The 18,822-nt window shown below is 50.4% G+C and overlaps 1 protein-coding gene across 5 annotated transcripts in view; it reads right to left on the reverse strand.

Annotated features, from left to right (window-relative positions):
- Positions 1-9,941: 9,941 nt before the first annotated feature.
- ARRB1 (arrestin beta 1) overlaps positions 9,942-18,822 on the reverse strand; it is a 78,715-nt gene continuing 69,834 nt past the window's right edge. For all 5 annotated transcript variants that reach the window (XM_043907335.1, XM_043907316.1, XM_043907349.1 and 2 more), the window contains 3 exons: positions 18,338-18,408; positions 17,501-17,552; positions 9,942-16,176 (listed from right to left, as the gene is read on the reverse strand). In XM_043907335.1, the coding sequence (XP_043763270.1) occupies positions 16,065-16,176; positions 17,501-17,552; positions 18,338-18,408 (235 nt within the window). In that variant the 3' untranslated portion in view covers positions 9,942-16,064. The remainder of the gene's footprint in view (positions 16,177-17,500; positions 17,553-18,337; positions 18,409-18,822) is intronic.

Below are 18,822 nucleotides of genomic sequence, written 5' to 3' on the forward strand. Positions count from 1 at the left end.
GGGGACACTTAGAGCATTTTGGTCCTTCCTGAGATGAAGCAGTGACTCTTGATGTCTTTTCTCAGACTCTGGGGGAAAAAAACGGGCTCTGACCGCACATTGTAGAATTGGGGCTAGACATATGGAGGGACTTCCTATTGGGATGGCATGGCTCTCCAAACCAGTTTTGCTTTTCATTCTGAGGTAGAGTTATCCACAGCCAGGGTGGGACCCTCTTCATCCTCTTACCCTTCAACTCCTCAACACTCGGTGGAGTGGGGGGTCATGGGGGTGATGTCGTTAGACTGATAAATTAACTAGCATCAGATGAGGCTGTCAAGGGAGGAAGTCCAGCTACAGAGAATCAGAGGCAGTTAATTCAGGCAGTAAAGAGGAGGACGCGTGATCTGCTGCTTTGGCATCATCTCCTCTGTTGAATTGGGCTTCCCTGGTGGCTGAGATGGTAAAGAATCAGTCTGCAATGCAGGAGACCTGGGTTCAATCCCTGGGTTGGGAAGATCCCTTGGAGGAAGGCATGGCAACCCATTCCAGTATTCTTGCCAGAGCAGCGTGGCAGGCTACAGTCCATGGGGTGTCAACGAGTCGGACACGACTGAGCGACTAAGCACAGCACCTCTGTTGAATTACCTGATCCTCCCTTATGTCCTGTCTCATGCCATGCTCTCCTGGCTGCAGGGCTAAGACCTGCACCTTGAGTATATGAGAGGCTGAGGGGAGGCAGCCTAGCAGTGTGTGTGTGTGTCTGTGTGTAGAATAGCTCCTTGAGATATGTGGACAAAAAGACAGGTGAGTTCTAGGTCAGTGGGGTCAGGACAAGAGGCTCTCTCCTCCTCAAGGTCCCCAGGCTGGATTATTTTGCATTTAGGGTCTCAGAGCCCTGGAATTGCATGGCAAATGTCTAGAAATCTGGCATTTTAGAATCTTGAAGTTCTAGAATGTGTGTCTTCTAAACATTGAAAGGGACCTCCGAGGTGATGTGGGAAACCTGGTAAATTGTGTCAGCAAGGAGCACCCTCTCTCTGTGAGGAGCCCAATCCCTCCCTTCCACTTTTAGGGCCAGAGAAAGCAACCTGGGACTCCTTGACAGTCCCAGCTTTGCCTTGAGGCCAAGAACACTCCTCACCCCAGCTGGCTTTTCTCCGAGTGGTTGGCAGTGTACGAGTCTCCTTATATTCTCCAAGCAAATTCCCTACCCCTGCTCTCAGTCATTCCTCATGAGAAAGGGTTAAATTCTTTTGAAGCATTTCCATCTGTCAGTGGCCCTCAAAGAGTGCCCCGCCAGTCCCACAGGACAAAATAGTGATGGTTTCTAACAAGGTTAGAGAACTGTATCTCTAACAGGTCACCCCCACCCTCAGTTCCAAAGACATGTCCTCTGGCACTGTAACCTAAGACTGCAGTAAGTCCTGGCATATAAAACATGCTACTAGTTGTGGCTCACTGTCAGCAAAAATCCTTGAGGGTTTTGGATGAGAGCTGATGCTAAGTATCAAATCAATAGTTGTCAAAAATCAACAAATTGAGTACCTAAGTTATGCTAGTTGATATTTAACCTTAGTGTCATTCACTGATTCCCATTAAATGTTGTCTCTGAGCTGCTTCCCTTCTTGCAGCCTTGCAGTGGCTTTGGGCTTTATGGCATGATCAGCAGGTCCCCAGGGGCCCCAGCCTCTTCTGCAGATCCAGCCATTTGCTAACTCTCTACTGAATACAACTTTGCCAGTCCTAGAAAAGCTAATGACCTGGGGGAGAAATTATATTCAATCAAATTCTAGAGAAACGAAGTCATAGGAAACTGCGTGCTCAGAGTAGAGGCTCCTGTATCCAGTCTAAGGAAATTTCTTAAAGTCACGTTTGAACAGGATTTTGAAGGATGAATAGGAGTTTGCTGAACAGAGATCAAAAGAATCAGCTTCTGCAAAGGCGTGGAGACAGGAAGATCTATTAGTCTGAGGATTCAAAAAGACTGTTTATGGCTGGGGTAGATAGGAAGATGTTTGTGGGTAAGATGGTTCTGCGTTCCCCTCACTCTCCACTGCACTAGAGGGACTTCCACCCTCAGAGGAGAACCCAGGGAAGCAGGGAGATGCGATATGTGGGCCAGGAGAACTGCATGCTTCTCTCGCTTGTTCCTTCCTTCTTTTTGTGCCCATCCTTTTTGTGGCAAGCCTCATGCTGAGCTAAGGAGACAGAGGAATCAGCTAAGCTGTGTCCACAGGAGGCCAGATGGGCATGGGGGTAAGGGAAGGGGTCACAAAGAGGCCTTGCAGAAAAAGGTGAGATGGAGGGGTCTGGCTGGTTCTCCCCTGACACCCTGATGTCACCCCCTCACTGCAGACCCTCTCAGCAGCACCAAGGACCCACTGAATGGCCAGCCTCCCCCTCTAATCAGATGCTGTGAATGCTGCTGGAAGTGTGAGGTAGGCAGGGGACTGCAGGGGCCAAGTGCCGGGGGGAAGCTCCAACCAGGATGTGCCCTTAAAGAGCAGGTAAGTTAAAGACTTCCCTGGTGGTCCAATGCCTAGGAGTCTGTGCTCCCAATGCAGGGGACTGGGATTCCATCCCTGGTCAGGGAACTGGATCTCACTAGTTCTGCAACTAAAACTCAGCACAGCCAAATAATTTTTTTTTTTTTTTTTAAGAGCAGGTAGGATAGAGAGCAGGTAGAAAGGGAGAAAAAAGATGTGTGACTGTCAGAAATGTGACAGACAGGAGGTGGCTCTGAGGCAAGAAAACTGTCAGACTTCCTGGGGTTCGGTGACCCTGTGAAACCTGAAATTTCCTCTCAAAAACAGAGGAGAGCCATGATCACCATCTCCTTGAGGAGGCATTTACTTCTATGACCCCATTCCTCCCCCGGCCCCTCAGTTCTGGGATGAGAACCAGAGAGGGCCCAGCTGGAGTCCAGAGGGCTGGCGTTCAGTCTGAGCTCAGCATGACTCGCCATGTCGTCTGGTCCCTGCTCAGTCAGAAACACAGGTTAGGCCCCATTGTGTGCTTGGGTGCTGGGGATTCAGCAATGAACCCCTAAGAGCCGGCTTTTACCTGCTAGGTTTGTTCCACCCCTGGCCATGGACATCCCCTGCCCTTCCCTGGCTCCAGGTTCCTCCTGTCCAGACTGGGGGCTGGACTTGTGACCTCCAGAGGCACTGTCTGCTCTCACTGAGGTCCATCTCCTTCTTCATTAAGTCTGCCTGGCAGACTCACGGCCCTAATTTATGGGCATGGCCTTTCCTGGACTGGGAGAAGTGACCGGGGCAGTTAATATTCCTGTGGTAATGCGCTTGGCTGCCTGAGTCCCCTTCTTGGCTCCCTCACCCCCCTCTCTCACCGCCTCTACCTTCTTCCTTCAGCACTGCTTCGTGGTGACTTGCCCAGGGGAGGCCGGTCTTCTGGAGACCACCTCAGCTAACCCTTCTGTGTACTGATGGGGGAGTTGAGGCCCAGCGAGTGCAGGAGCCCATCCAGAGCACACCAGGTGTCGGGAGCAGAGCCGATCCACAGCTCTGGATGCCCCCTGGGGTCTTCCCTTGCCCTGCTCTGGGTCTGAGTACCTGGCCGGGCTTCCCAAACTCCTGACTCTGTATCTGTACCTCTGTGGCCATTGCCTCCTGCGGCCAGGCCTGTGGGGACCTGGAGATAAAAAGCCAACAAAGAAGGGGTGGGGAGCCCTCTTTAACCTCTATCAGCAGCTTCCTGCAGGCCTCAGAAACCCCCTCCAGCCTCCTACCAGCAGAAACCCTGCTGAGGGCTCCCTCTCAAAGAAGGGACATCTCTTCCCATCTCTGAGAGGAGAAAGGGGTTTGCTCTGGACCCCCAGGCTCCGAGGTCCCTCTGCCTGAAAATCATCCTTTCTCAGCCTCTCATCTCTGCTAGCACCTGCTGAGATGGGCCACATCCTGTGCTTAGTAAAGATGGGGTCGCTGGGATAGTGGAGGCAAGGGGGGTTAAGTCCTAACTAAGGTGACTGTCCAAGCGAGGAAATCTTGGAGAGCACAAGGGACCTCTATTAATAATTATGCTGGGACAAGAACAAGTTAGGACAGTACCAGGCTGCTGGCCCTGGACTCTAGTGACTTAAGACCTGGAGGGGTAAAGAAAAAGTGCTAGACTGCTAGTCTGCCAGCACTGGATTCACTCTCTGTCCTTGAGCCTGTCCTCCAGCCATGCTGGATGACTTCTTGAATGCCATTCTCCAGCCATACCAGGCTACTCAGATTGTTAGTACAAGTTTCCAGCTATTCCAGGACCCCCACACCTTTGCTCCCACAGTGCTCTCTGCCCGGGATCCTTACCCCCAACAGAGAGCAGCAGGACGTTTCAAGAGTCCCCTCTGCTTTCCTGACCTGTCTTCCTCCTGTCGCCAGACCCGCAGGCTTCCATGTGGGCTGGTTTGTTTTCTGGCCCATTGTCTGCACCAGACTAGATGCCCCCCGCCCCAGGGGCTGGGCTCAGTTCCCTTTTGGGTGCCTGACCCTGGTGCTCAGAGATACGCGAGCACTGTCTCTGCCCCACAGAAACCTGAAGCACGGGGGAAAAGCCATTATGTGGGGCTCGTGGCCTCCTTCTGCTGTGTGTCAGATGTCCACACCCTGTAACTTCCACAACCTCTCACCTCAATTGAACTGGGGCTGCAGTTACAGAAGATGCCTGTGTGGCCAGCTCCTTGTTACTAGTCAATAAAGTGAGAAAACAGAACACGCAGCTTTAGAATATATATGCAAAACATAATTTAGCTTTAGTTTCTAGACTTTGACTTTTCAATACGATTATCGCTTTCTAGTCCTCCGTTTGGGATTCTTGTCCAGCGTCCTATATGGGCAACATCTGCCTCTGGCTCTGGCTTGGTTCCTTGACCCAGGGGGCAGTGACATCTATTGGCCGGTTTGTGTAAGAGCAGAACCAGTTTTTAAAAAATGCTTTCCATACATGTGCCATCTGCTGGTGGACATGGGAATGTTCCTTCCTTCTTTTAGTAAAACCTGTTCAGCAAGTATTTTATAAAGTGCCTACTATGTGCCAAGTACTATGTTCGACAGAAGCTAGCGTTTTTCTAGGCACTTTACATATATTAACCCATTTTAACCTGATGACAATTCTATGAAGTAGGTATGATTTATTTTTGGCTGTGCCAGTTGCCAGCTTTCTCTAGCTGTGGGGAGAGGGGGCTACTCTTTGTTCCGGTGTGTGGGCTTCTCATTGCGGTGGCTTCTGTTGTTGCAGAGCACAGGCTCTACACACTCAGGCTTCAGTAGTTGTGGCACATGGGCTTAGTTGTCCCGCAGTATGTGGAATCCTCCAGACCAGGGACTGAACTTATGTCTCCTGTATTGGCAGACTGCTTCTTAACCACTAGACCACCAGGGAAGTCCCTATGAAGTAATTATTATCATTCCTACTTTACAAATGAAGAAACTATGGCAACTGAAGAAGAATTTGCTGAAGGTCACAGTGCTAATAAGGGTCAAGGTAGGCTAAGAACTCAGAGCCCATGTGCTTGGATCATAAACAAGTAAACAAACAAGATACTTTTTATGAGGAAAATAGAGTGATGTAAGAGTGATGGGTAAGTGTGTCCTTTTAATGGGGTAATCAGGCAGGCTTCTCTGAGAAGGTGTCTTACCCTGAAGAACGGGAAGGAAGGAGCTCTGCAAAGAGCCTGGGAAAGATGAATCCACGCAGAAGAAACCGAGTGCAAAGGTGCAGAGGCTGAATATTTAATACTGAGTGGGAAGCTGGTTCTGGCCATTCTGAATACTTCGCCAATCAGTTCTTCCCTACCTGGCCGCAGCCTCTGCCTCTCTAAGCCAGATCCCTTTCCCAGCTTCCTCCCTGACCCCTCTGCCTCTGGCCTTCTCCTCTGGTCCATCCTCTGCAAAACAGCCAAAGTGATCCTAAAAATGCATGAATCTGATCCATCGCACTGTCCTGCTTAAAACCTGTCCCACTAACTACCTTCTGGATTAAAAAAAAAAAAAACCAAGCCCTTTGGGCTAATTATCTGTAACCTTCCTCCCCGTGGCTATGGTTTGGTCCCATCTCCCATTAGCTCTTCTGGTTGCCTTCATTCTAGCCACATCGAAGTCCTTACAATTCCCTGAAGGTCTCAGTTTGTCTCACTCCTGAGGCTTCCCATGTGCCACCTCTTCTATTTGGAATGCCTATAGCTTGTCCTCACTTGCTTAACTGCTTCTCATCCTTCACAAGTCAGTTGAAGGAATTCCTTCTCTAGGAAGCTTGCCTTATTTCCTACCCTACCCACCCCTCCTTAGTGCTCCATGGCATGACATGAATGCATGTCAGCCCCCCATCCCCAATATCCTCAACATCAAGTCCAAATCTTTGTCGTCATGCCTTATATTCTTGTGAATTTGTGAGCTCCTTGAAGGAAAGGATAATCTTATTTATCTTTCTGTCTTCAGGGTCCAACATTAGCCCCAGCAAATGGTATGAGCCCTATAAATATTGTTTGTAGTTTGTGAGCTATAAATTGTTTAGTTTTTTACTTTTTTTTTTTTTTGCTTTTTATTGAGATACATCTTTGCATAGAGTAAAAATACACTCTTTTCTGGCATACAGTTGATTTTGACAATCAAGACATGAAACAGTTCCATCACCCTCCAAAGTACCTCCTGCTGCCCCTATGTAGACAACCCTTCAGATCAACTTCAGTCACTGGCTACTAGTGGTCTGTTTTCCATCCCCATAGTTTTGCCTTTTCCAGAATGTCATATAAATAGATGCATATGTATTTGTCCTTTTAAGTCTAGCTTCTTTTGTTAGCATGATGCTTTTGAGACTCATCCTTATTGTATGTATGACTCATTTGTTCATTTTTATTGCTGAATAGTATTCCATTGTATGACTATATAATAGTTTATCCATTCACACTAGCTGAAGAGCATTTGGGATATTTTAAGCTATGTGTACATCTATTATTTACATTCACATACAGGTTTTTGCAGGGACAAGACTTTTCATTTATTTTGGGAGTGGAACTTTTAAGTCTTATAATAAGTATCTTTAATAGTGGTAAAAAACCTGCCTGCCAATGCAGAAGACCTAGGAGTCACAGGTTCACTCCCTGGGTTGGGAAGATCCCCTGGAGGAAGAAATGGCAATCTACTCCAGTATTCTTGCCTGGAGAATCCCATAGAAAGAAGAGCCTGGCGGGCAACAGTCCATTAGGTCGCAGAGTTGGACACAACTGAAGCAACTTAGCACGCATGCAGACTTATAAGAAACTGCCAAATTGTTCTCCAAAGCATCTGTACCATTCTGTATCCTTACCAGCAGTGTTCCATTTCCTTCACAGTCTCACCAGCTCTGTTTATAGGAAACAACAATTAGATAGCCTTTGCACCTTTTTGGAAGATCAGTTGATATGTGCTGGCCTATTTTTGGATTCTGGAGGTCATTTCATTGATGTGTCTATTCTTTCATCAGAACCACTCTGTCTTAATTACTGTAGCTTCACAGTAAGTCTTGAGAACAAGGAGTAAACAACTCCAACTGTTCCTTTTAAAAACTGCCTGGCTAGTCTAGTTCCTTTATTTTTCCATATAAATTTTAGGATTACATTGTCTACATCTGTAAAAAAGATCCTGCAGAGATCTTGATTTGGATTGCACTGAATCTATAGTCAGTTTGGAAAGAATTGATACCTTAACAATATTGAGTTTTCTAATCCATGAACATAGTACATGCCTCAATCTGTTTAGGTCTTCTTTCTTTCATCGATATTTGTTACTTTAGAGATGTACATAGAGATTATGCACATATTTTGCTATACTCATACCTAAGTATTTCCATTTTGGTGCTACTGTAGGTGGTGTTATCTTTTTATTTGGCATCGTCTTTTAAAATGTCAAGATCCAGTTGTTTCATGTTACTATACAGAAATACAATTGATTTTTGTATATTGAGCATGCATCCTCATTGGGGGCTTCCCAGGCAGTGCAATGGTAAAGAATTTGCCTGCCACTGCAGGAGACTCAAGAGACGCGGGTTCAATCCCTGGGTTGGGAAGATCCCCTGGAAGAGGAAATAGCAACACATTCCAGTATTCTTGCCTGGAAAATTCCATGGATAGATGAGTCTGGTGGGCTATAGCCCAGGGGGTTGCAAAGAGTCAGACACGACTGAGCTACTGAGCACGGCACGTCCTCATTGATCATGCATCTTCTTTTTCTGGTTCTTTGTATGTTAAGTAATTTCAGATTGTATCCTGGATTCTGTGAGTGTTATATGGTGTAGACTCTGGGTTGGTGTTGGGTTTTGTTGTTGCTGTTGTTTTAAGAAGAAAACAACTAATTTAGTTTCAGACCCAAAGTTGTGTCTCACCTTCTGTTGGTGGTGGTTCTAATTTCAACACAAATCCACAAAAGAAAAGAGAAATAAAAGGGAAATTTAAACCATGCAGCTTACTTTTCCAAAGTTTTGCTCCCCTGGACCACCTGCCTGCTTTTGTTTGATTTTCAGAGTCATTAGGTAGTTGTGTTTTGTATTTTTGTCCAGAGTTTTTATGTAATCAGTAGGAGAGACAAGTTCTAGTGGACTTTGTCTCGATCAGAATTTGAAACACCTATGCTGAAATTTTTAAAAAGCTAAGAGAAATGAAGTCTCAAAACACCATGAAGACAGTGACAGCAGAAGAAAAGCTCAAAACTAAAGAGGCAATAGTAAACACCTCTCCTATGTTTAGATTCCTGTTCAGGTGTCAGGGCGCTCCTAAATGGTGGTATCCAGGCCAATAGGATTATTCCTGTTTTTTTGATGAGAATATTAAAGAGCTGGTCATTTGCCTATTTGGTCTCAGATCTAATCCCCTGATTTTCTCCTGTTCTATATTGCAAGGCATTGACCATTGTAGGCTACATTTCCCCCATTCTGTGAATATTAGCTTCTAATTAAGAGTCTGCCAATAGGAGGGCAGGAGAGAAGAAACCACAGAGTATTTCTCCCACTCTGCTTTGGAAGCATCCCAGGAATAGAGGTCTTTCTTCTCTGGTCTGGATTCATCAGATACCCTCTCCCTCCACATCCCCGCTGGGCTTCCCTGGTCCTTGGCTCAGTAACATCACCTCCTCTCCCTGTCCTTCCACCCTACAGGTGGTAGTCATTTCCTGTTGTACCTGGGTTGCCCTTTTCAACTCTTGCAACATTTTTATAACCAGTTTCTTTGATCTGATTAAATACTGGCATAGGCTTTGTTTATCTGGACTTGGACTGACACAGTCCATGAGGGAGGGCAGAATCAAAGCTCTAGCTCCTGTCTCCTGACTCAGGAGACACTGACAGTGTCTTTCCATCACCCTTCTCTAGCTGGAAGGAGAGTCAGAGGAAACAGACCAGCTTCTGGCCAACCAGGAGGGCAATGCACTGATCTAAGCTGCACATTATTTTACAGGAGTGTAAAAAAAATTGTTCCACATATATGACCAATTTCCTAGAGAAATTATCTTGTATCCAGCAGCACCTTCCTTTCGTATGAATACAGTATCCTGTCATTTAGGACTCTGAATCTTCCTCATCCGTACCACCACTCCTCCATGAGTTCTTTTCAAACAGGCAGTAGGTAAGTCATACAAAACCCAAGTGACTTTGGGGAGATCCAACAGAGCAGAAGAGACTTGAATAAGAACCAGGGCAGCACTCCAGCTGAAGAGGTCAGCAACGCCAAAGAGAAGATGGGATGGCTTTATCCTAGGAGCAAAGTCACGGGATCCAGTGGGGTCTGAGACGGGTCAGAGGTTTGGCAACTCCCCCAGTTGCAACTCCCCTAAGGCTGCTACATGGCAGCGAGGGGAGGAGAAGCCGTGAGGAACCCGGTTGGAGTTGGAGCTAACACGTGGCCCAGCCAGTCCAGGGCAGCCAGACAGCATTTTCTGGTCTATGTCCTGCCATGGGCTTATGAGACAGAAATAAAAGCACAGTCGGCATCTGTCACAAAAGACCTTTAATGGTCTCCTACTTATGGTTCTTTTGTTCATTTGTCCTGTTAAGAGTTGATAAACTGTAATAACTTATCTGACATAATAAGGAATGCCACAGGTACAACAGATAAACCTGGAAGGTGGCCCAGGAATAAGGGTATCACAAAAGAATCACTTAACAGAAGGACCACAGACCTGGAGACCAGTTCTCAGTCACTTGTCACTCCCCACACCCCGGCTGAGCGCTGGCTCCCACTGGGAAGGAAGAGGCAGCCCCCTCCCCCAGCAACTGTGGCTAGACCCCAACACTGAGCAGAAATGCTCCAGGAAGATGGTCATCCTACACGGATCCCAAGTGCTCTTGGATCTGCAGAGCAGGCCATGATGCATCCTGAGTTGGTGAGTCCCCCTTCATACCCACCTCTCCCATGACCCTTGCGGCAATCCCTTTGAGGCGGGCAAAGCCTGGCACTATCTCCACCTTACACAAGGGGGAACTGAGGTCAGGACCCCAAGGGCACACTTGGACTGAACACAGAATAGCACTTGGCACTCTTTCTCCCATGCCACGTGGTTTGTTGAGTCCTAAGTCTAACATTTTCACCTGGAATTCCCTGGGTGGGGGCCAGGCAGGATTCTGTGCCAAGAGTTGGTCCAGGTCTCCCCAAAGTGCCCACCTCTTAGTCACCCCTGGTGAGGGACCTGGGCAGAGGGGCAGGCCAGCAAGAAGAGAATTTGGAGGATTGCAGGTGGGGGGACCAGCCTCTCTTCAGGGACCCGCCTGTAGCCCACACACTCAGTTGATTATAAATGTGGGAACAGAATCCTATCAGAATTGCTTCAGGGAGATTTGCTGCTTAAAAGGAATCTGGAGGAATCCTGCCTTCATAAGAGGGACTTTGGTCATAAAGTCCTCCCTCAGCATTTCTTTTTTGAAATCTGGACTTCCCTCCACCTGGCTGTATATTAAAGAAGAACCCAACTCTATTTTCCTATCACACTGCTTCTCTATCATCTCATGGGCCCGGGTCAGGAAAGTCAGGTGTCACACTGGGGCACAGACACAAGTCCTGGGGTGGGGCTGGGCCTCTTTGCTTCATTCACGGCCCCCCACACTGCCTGGGCCATTATCGGGGACAAGACCCATCCTCACAGCACCAGGCCCCCGCCCAAGTCAAACCCAGGCCAGAGCTTCAGTGGGGGTGAGCTACAAAACCATCAAGTGTTTGCATGTTTACATGTGTGTACATGTATGTGTGTGTGTGTGTGAATAAGCAAATGTTTGGGCCTGGGTCTGTGATGCAAGTTCCAATACGAAGATACTTTGTATTGGAATGCTGGGGCCATTCCAGCATGAAAAGCAAGAATAGAACCTGTGCTTGCTGGTCTAGGATCAAACCTCAGAATGGTGGTTTGAAGTTTTTTTTCAAGAGAAGTTTGAAGGTGAAACCTTGATAGGCAAGACAGATAAAAGAAGAGTTGTTCTGGTGGAAGTAGGAATGAGGGGGTGGGGAGGGCTGGAGACATAGCCTTTGCCTCCACCCCCATCTTCCCACCTTAGCAGCCCCTGACAAAGCTCTGTGGAATACAGGGGTTCCACAGCACTTGGTTAGAAAACAAGTGCTTCAGAGTCTGTGGATCATGGGTCCCGGGGACCTGTGCTTTGACTTCCCTTTTGGGGTGAAGAGTTGGAAGAGAGTGATGGGTGGTGGAGGGGGAGAATGTTCCCCCTTCAATGGGCCTCTCTCTGGAGCCACTGTGCAGTGAGTCTGCAGGGGAGCGGTAGAGATGGGGATCCTGCTCCACAGTTAGGCCATTTCAGTCCTGGAAGGAGGACAGAAGTGGTGGAGCTGCCTGGGCCAGAACGAATTGCCAGGCCCAAGGCAGGCTTACACACGAGGGTGGGGAGAGTCTGTTTTGGTCCATGTTGACTTTAAAAACATCTGAACGAGTATACGCCTATGTCCAAGGGACCCTAGGAGAGTTCAAGACTGGGGCCTAATGCCTTCCTCCAGAATAGGTGGAGGATGCCCAGCCCCCAGTCGCTGGCAGGAGGGAAGCTGCCACTGTGGGCTGCTGAAACCACCAGGGATGAGTCAGCTGGGACTCAGATCTCAGAGTTAAGAGGCCTGGGCTTTCCTTGAGCCCAAATCCCTCCCGTGTGTCACCAAGAAGTGACAATTGGCAGCTCTGGTTGATCCTGGAGGGGGACTGACACTTTGAAGGGGCAGGCAATTTCTATTCCACCTCACCCTTGGGGTTCTCCAGCAGGGAAGTTGGCGGGGGGGCGGGGGGCTGTTCAGCTGTGCTAGGTCTGGGGACTGGAGGCTCTTCCGAACCTGGGATCAGATCCAAGCCTTCCTGGCCTCTGACACCAAGATGCACCCAGCCCCCGAATCACTGACACTATCCATGTCTCTCTGTCTTGGTTGCTGGGACCACGGCCTGGGGGGCAGACATTCCTGAACAGTGTCTGAATTTCCTTCTCAGCTGGGTCATCAAAGCCAAACTGGCCTCCTCTCATTCTGGTTGACCTCTGCCTAAGTGAGACGGGAGCAAGAGACGGAGGAGGTGGGTGGGAGGGCTCCACTGGCAGCACACTTCTTGTGTGACCCTGGGCTGCTCCCCCACAGTGGCAGGGCCACGGCCTGAACAGCCATTTGCAAATTACAGAGCTGATTCTCATCTCCTTTGGGCCTCACAAGTCCCTTGAGTTGGGTGGGAAAGAAATGACTGTCCCATTTTACAGTTAGAGAAACCACACCCAGGCGGTTGTATGAGACATTCAAGGCTCCTCGGCTGGGTGGCAACAGCCAGTGGGGAGAGGCATCATGGACTTCTGGGCCAGGGTACTCTTCACTGCACCATGTGGGACCAGCTTGTCAGGAACTCCCCCAGCTGAACCAAGACCCAAGCGAGCTCACCTTGCCGGTCTGGGCTCTGAGGAGGCCGGTGGAGTCCAGCCAAAGAACTCAGTCCTTACCTTCCTAAGGACTGCACTCCTCTCTTGGCTGGGAAGGTGAGGAAGTCCAGCTGGCTCTCTGCCTGTAGACTTCCACCCAGGCCATGCTCTTCCTTCCTGCCCAGACTGCTATCTACATGCCACCCACTGCAAAGTCTCAGTGTGGAGAGACGTGGTCAGCACAGCCACAAATGTGTGGACAGAGACAGCCAGGACTGTGGGCTGGTGCCTGGAGCCCAGTGGGGCTCCCCACCCCCCGTTTCATTCCAGGGGTTCACCAGGACCAGGCTGACTCCAGATGGAGAGGGGCCCTGCAGAGAAGGGGCTGCAGGAAGGGGTGGGGTCTGGAGCCAAGCAGAGGCTTGGAAAGATCATCTGGGCCCTTCTCAGTAAGAAGGCTGAGTGTTCACTGCTGCCGTGCATGGCTGTGTGGGAGGGCACTCAGCCCAGGGACATGTGGGGCTGAACGCCAGCCTGTGACCACTTGGGAAGCTGTGCATGCCTAAGTGGGTTGAATCCACCTGGAAGAGGCACCATTTCTAACTCACATCAAGGCACTGTACAGGCTAGCAGCAACCATGGAGCCCTGAATGCAATGGCCCCTCATTACTTCCCCTGTAACTCTCCCTTGACCGCTTTCTGAGGACAGGGGCTGGGACTGACCCAACTCTGTGTCTCCAGCGCTTAGCACCAAGTGGAGAAGTTGTCAGCCAAGCCTGGTTAAGCCAAATGAACCTGACCACTGCTCTTCTGTAGTCCTGGGCCCAAAGAGGAAACAAAAGGTTAAACAGGCCCATGATGCTTCTTGCAGCTGGGAAAATTTCATTTCAGTGCTGTGATAAACCCAAAATGGTCAATGTGATTTTGAGGTGGAAGGAGGTCAAGAAACCAGCCTGACAAAGCTTTTGTGTGACTGCATTAGGGACATGGAGAGAGGTCTATTTGTAGGTAAGTGATCACCCCAAATCCTAAAGGGTCTTATACCAGCCCCAAAGGTTCCAGAAGACGACCCTGAAGAGTGTATGCTTGCCATACCTTGTTCCAACAATTCATTAACTCTCCAGATGCCCAATGAGGTACAAACTGTCCAGCAAGCTCTGGGAGGGACTGGATGCAGTTGGGACCCTAGAATTGACTGGGGGAGGATGACTGTCCCAAGCTGACTTGTTTCTGACATGGAGTGGAGGTCCCTGGAGTGAGATTCAGTAGGGAAGGGCTGGGGTGCAGTGCCAGGCCTATGAACTGGGTAATTTCACCATCGAAAATGGTTGCAAAGTCCATCCCAGGAGGGGCTGGACTGAAGAGCTGAGATCCAACTTGTATAATAAAACTTGGCCATCTCTCTTTTCACAACTATGGGGCAGGGATAGAAAGGAGCAAGAGACCCCCTTGCCCTTCTAATCAATACATTTGATTGGGTATGAGGTAAACTTCAGGACATCCAAAGAGGGTGTGAAATAGGGCAGTGCCTATCACAAGCTCTCTTCCCCTCCCCCCGCCACGTCTCAGCAAATACAAGCAAATACAAATACCTTCTGTAATACTTGGTCCCTAGGGCCAAGCGGCTCATGCTCACTACAGCCACAGCTTGACATCAGGCAACCGCCCACCCTGCCCCAGCCCAGGGAGCTTAGAAGGGCCCTTCTGAGGCCTGGAGTGGGTGTGGGGTGGTGGTGCTAGGTGCCCTCCATTGCCCCACTACCCCTGGGGTTCAGTGAATCCTCCTTGATGGCAGACAGATCAGAATCAGTGGTTCTGGCTCCAGACCAGAAACCCCAATGTTCACAAATTCTTGGAGGAAGAGCTGGGAAGGCCCTTTGTGATCATCTGGTCGAACCCCTTGGTTTTCTAGGTGAAGTGCTGAGGCCCAGAGATGGAAAGTCACACAGCCCAAAGTCACATAGCAATGAGCATCAAAGGTCAGAGAAAAACAGAGAACTTTTAACACTTTCTGCCTCATTGTCTGCCTGCCCTGTTGCCCTGGAAGTGTGCCCCATGTCCTAATCACACCAACATCAGCCCATGGGTACTGCACACCCGTGACACGGAGCCACTGTGTGTGTGTGTTGGGGGGGGGGGTGTTTCCCCATGAAAACAAAGGAGTCCCCCTTCCTTTTAGGTGAAGACAACTCAGTGGACCTTTCCACCTTCTAGGGAAGGACCCGCTTTGACTGTGGGCACAGTGGTCTCAGGGGCTCTCTTCCCGTCTAGCCCTGGAGACCTGCAAGGGCAGGAAGACACTGGTGGCATCAGTCATTCTAGCCCTTCAGCCTTGCTTCCCACCAGCTCGCTGATCCCTCTTAAGGAAGGGAGCTGGGCAGACTCTCATCTTCTCACCCCACCCCCATCTCAGAGTCACCCTTCAGGACACCTCCTCGAGACCTTGGTGCCTTCTGAAGACCCCTCCCTTCTCTCTGTCTTGCTCTGTGCGTATCTGTGGATGAGACAAGGCAGCTAGGATATGACATCCTGACGATACTGAAATAGACTTGGGCTACTTCACATGACTTGCCTTAGACTAGGTAACTGCTGGTAAGAAAGTCAGCCCAACTGCTTTGCTCCATTCCTGGGGGTCTACAAGCCTTCACCAAGGTCACTGTCAGTCACAGAGAGACGGGGGCAGGGATAAGGGAGGAAGAAGACAGGTGTTTGGTGGGTCCGAACTTCGAGCAGAACTGTGTGGAAAATCTATCCAGGGGTCTGTCCCTTCCCAGCCAGAGGAGGGTGGCCTTCAAAGCGGTCATGTTTTAGCTGCCAGAACTGTATTAATCACCTGGGACAGTGGCCACATCCTCTCACGTGTCTTGAGCCCCCATACCCACCCTGCCAAACCCTTGTGGCCCATCTTCCCCTTTCTGCTCCCCATCCTGAGTCAAATTTCAAGGCCAGAGCTGTGCTGGCCTGTCTGGGGGTCAACAGGAAAAGAGGGGGGATGGAGAAGTGATGCAGTGAGAGGGTGAGGGTGGTGCCTGTGGCCCTGTTGGCATGGTGATGGGGGCCAATCCTGAGGCCAGGGGTTCGCCACCATGACCTGGAAGACCGCTGAGGCCCCCTGGTAGAAACTGGAAGAACAAAGGGGAAGGGGAGCCAGGACAGGAAGAAGACGAACAAGCATCCTAGTGCATGAGAGTGGTCCTAGAGCTGCCCAGAGGGAGGGCGGCCCCAGTCTATCTGTCGTTGAGCCGTGGAGAGCCGGTACCATCCTCCTCTTCCTCCTTGTCATCCTTCATGCCTTTTAGTCTCTGCCGGGCAAAGTCCTCAAACACAATGTCGTCATCGCTGGTAGGAAAGACAAGGAAACAGGCATGTTTGCAGGGCAGGAAGAGGAGGCTTATCCAGAGGGGTCAGAGAGCCTGCACAGCCCAGCGGGACCCAGAGGCCGGCTTCTGGGACTGGTCTTGGATAGAAAGGCCTGCCAGGCCAGCACATCTGGATGCCCATCAATGACAGTGGGACCAGCCAGTTGCGGAAATACCAGGGGGAAGCATGAGTTTGCTAAGGGCTGGAAATTGACCCAGCTCTGGAGAAGCTGGGGTTCAGGCACACATCAAATTGTGGGTGGGGGCGGGGAGTGAGGCAGGGTTAGGGCCAGAGGAGGAACTTATTTCCACAAAGAGGCCAGGCTGACAGCAGTTTCACAGCATATTCTGAGTCTCCCAAGAACAGGCCCAGGAAACCCCATCCACCCACCCAAAGAACTACCCTCAGGAAGCATTCCTGTTTTCTGAGAAAACCCCAAAGGCCCTTTCTCCAGGGAAAGGTCAGCTCACATTCTACCCTGAGGGATCTTGGATACACAGGGTCTATGGGGGCTGGGGTGGGGGCTAGGCAAAGCCAAATGGGGGTGTAGAGCAGAAAAAATGTGAGTGGAGAAAGAGGGTGCCTGAGTGGGGTTTCAGGGCTAAGGGCTGCCTCTAAGAACAGTGAGCTCCCTTCTACTAATAAAACATGTCCACATGGGCCCACTCTCCAGGCCCCAGCCCCACAGAATTCAGCCAACTGCCCGGGGTATCCTCCATGGGGTGACTTAAGACCCAACACATCTCCTGGAGGACAAAGGAAGCATAGATTTGGAGCTGGAGAGAGAAAGCTGCTTGGCCCTGGAGGTGGTTCATGATGTCTGCCCACGTCCTCCCCTCTGGCCACTGCCCCGTGAGGTGACAGCCTTTGACCACAGGGTCATCCATACTGGTCCTCACGAGTCAGAAACAAGATCCCCAGAACCTTCCCCACCCCACAGCCTGATTCCACTGGCTGGACACCAGCCAAGCCGGAGGGTCCCAGTCCAGGGCCACAAACCAGCCCTGTGACAGCCGAGCAGGTGCTGTGGATGGACGGACGGACTGACGGACTGACGGACGTGCAAGGACGAGGGAGGAAGACAGACCCCACCAAGGCAGGAGGAAGAGGAACAGGCACCGAGGGTCCTTCAAGTCACATGCAGGCAAGCGGGTTGCTGAGGAGGCGAGCAGAGGCGGCTCTCAGCAGACGGGTTAGACCAGCTGCTCCTCGGGGTTAATTAGCATAAATGCAAATAACCAGGTAGCCCCGCCCACCGCCCAAGGCCCGCCCCGCCCATGTCTGCAGGCAAGGTTCTGCTTACTTGGTGTCAAGTTCAATGAGATTGGTATCTACTGGCGTCTCGTGCTCTGGAACTAAACACAGGGCAGATGACCGCCCACGGGTTACTGTTGAGTGGGCGAGGGGGCAGGTGGGCACAGGTCCTCACCCCGGGACAACTAAGCTAAGGCAGGGCAGGGAAAAGGAGAAAGCGGAAGTGAGGAAGCCAGGGCTGGTCCCTGGTCTCGGAAACACCTCAAATCATCCTAAATGCAGGGAGGAGGGTCCAGGGAGAGCCAAGGAGGGCCAGGGAGCAGCACCAGGGGAATAGAAAAATCCCTGGACCCTGCTCTTTTTGGCATGTCTCCAATACAACTTAGATTCATTTGTTACATGCCTGACTCACTAACTCTAATATAACTATTTATTCACATTTTCACATCTCTGAACTTGAGGTATGTTTTACAGTCATGGGCATTTCATAGTTTAATTATGGGGACATTTTTCTTTCTTTGGAGTACATGCTACAATGTCTCTTTTGACTGAAACAGTTGTAGGTTTAATGAAATATGACCAGTCTGGTATCACTTGGAAATATCACCGGGATGGTGTGGCCAGATATCATCCTATCCATGCAGACCCTTCGGTCTGCATGACAAGGGCTCCTGGCATGCCCTTCCCACCACGCTCACCACCCCCAGCCCACAGAGAACAGAGCCAGCCCTTTCTGTCTACCGGGGAGTCAGATGCAAACAGAAGTGTGGGCCTCACAAAAGATCCTGTGACTGGGGAAGAGGGGTGACCCTGGGCTGAAGATTGACTCAGTGAGAGGTGGGGTGACAGGGAAACCCTATCCCAGAAACCCACAGATTCTGCTTACCTTCACGATGTGGGGGTTCCTCTTTGGGCTTGGGGTGCATTAGGGTGAAAGGCAGTTCCACGGCCACATCGCTGAAACAGACCCAGAGAGGTTGAGCCTTGAGCCCAATCCCAGACTCAGTGCCAGACTTAATGCCCCATCAGTCTGAGGACTGGGAAAGGTTTTGTGATCAGAGGAGGTAGCTCTGGACCAAGAGGCAGGAAATCTGGCCCCAAGCCCCAGTCCCACCTCTCTCTGAGCATCAGCCTTTCTGGGAGCTGAACTGGGAGACCTCTTCTGGCTCCTGAAAGAATGGAAACTTCCCCTTTCCTGAGAAGGCTCCCTGAGCTCCCACGAGCTGGGAGGTGGCACGAGGCAGTGAGCATGCATTTGGCTTGCCGGGTGGCTCCAGAGGTGCCCCGAGATCCTGCAGGCCTCCAATGGTCACAGCCCAGCCTCCCCTGCCAACGCCCTCCCCAACTTCTTGATTGAAACTCCTCCCACCC

This window comes from Cervus elaphus, chromosome 1 (genome assembly GCF_910594005.1).
Source record: "Cervus elaphus chromosome 1, mCerEla1.1, whole genome shotgun sequence".
Taxonomy (NCBI): domain Eukaryota; kingdom Metazoa; phylum Chordata; class Mammalia; order Artiodactyla; family Cervidae; genus Cervus; species Cervus elaphus.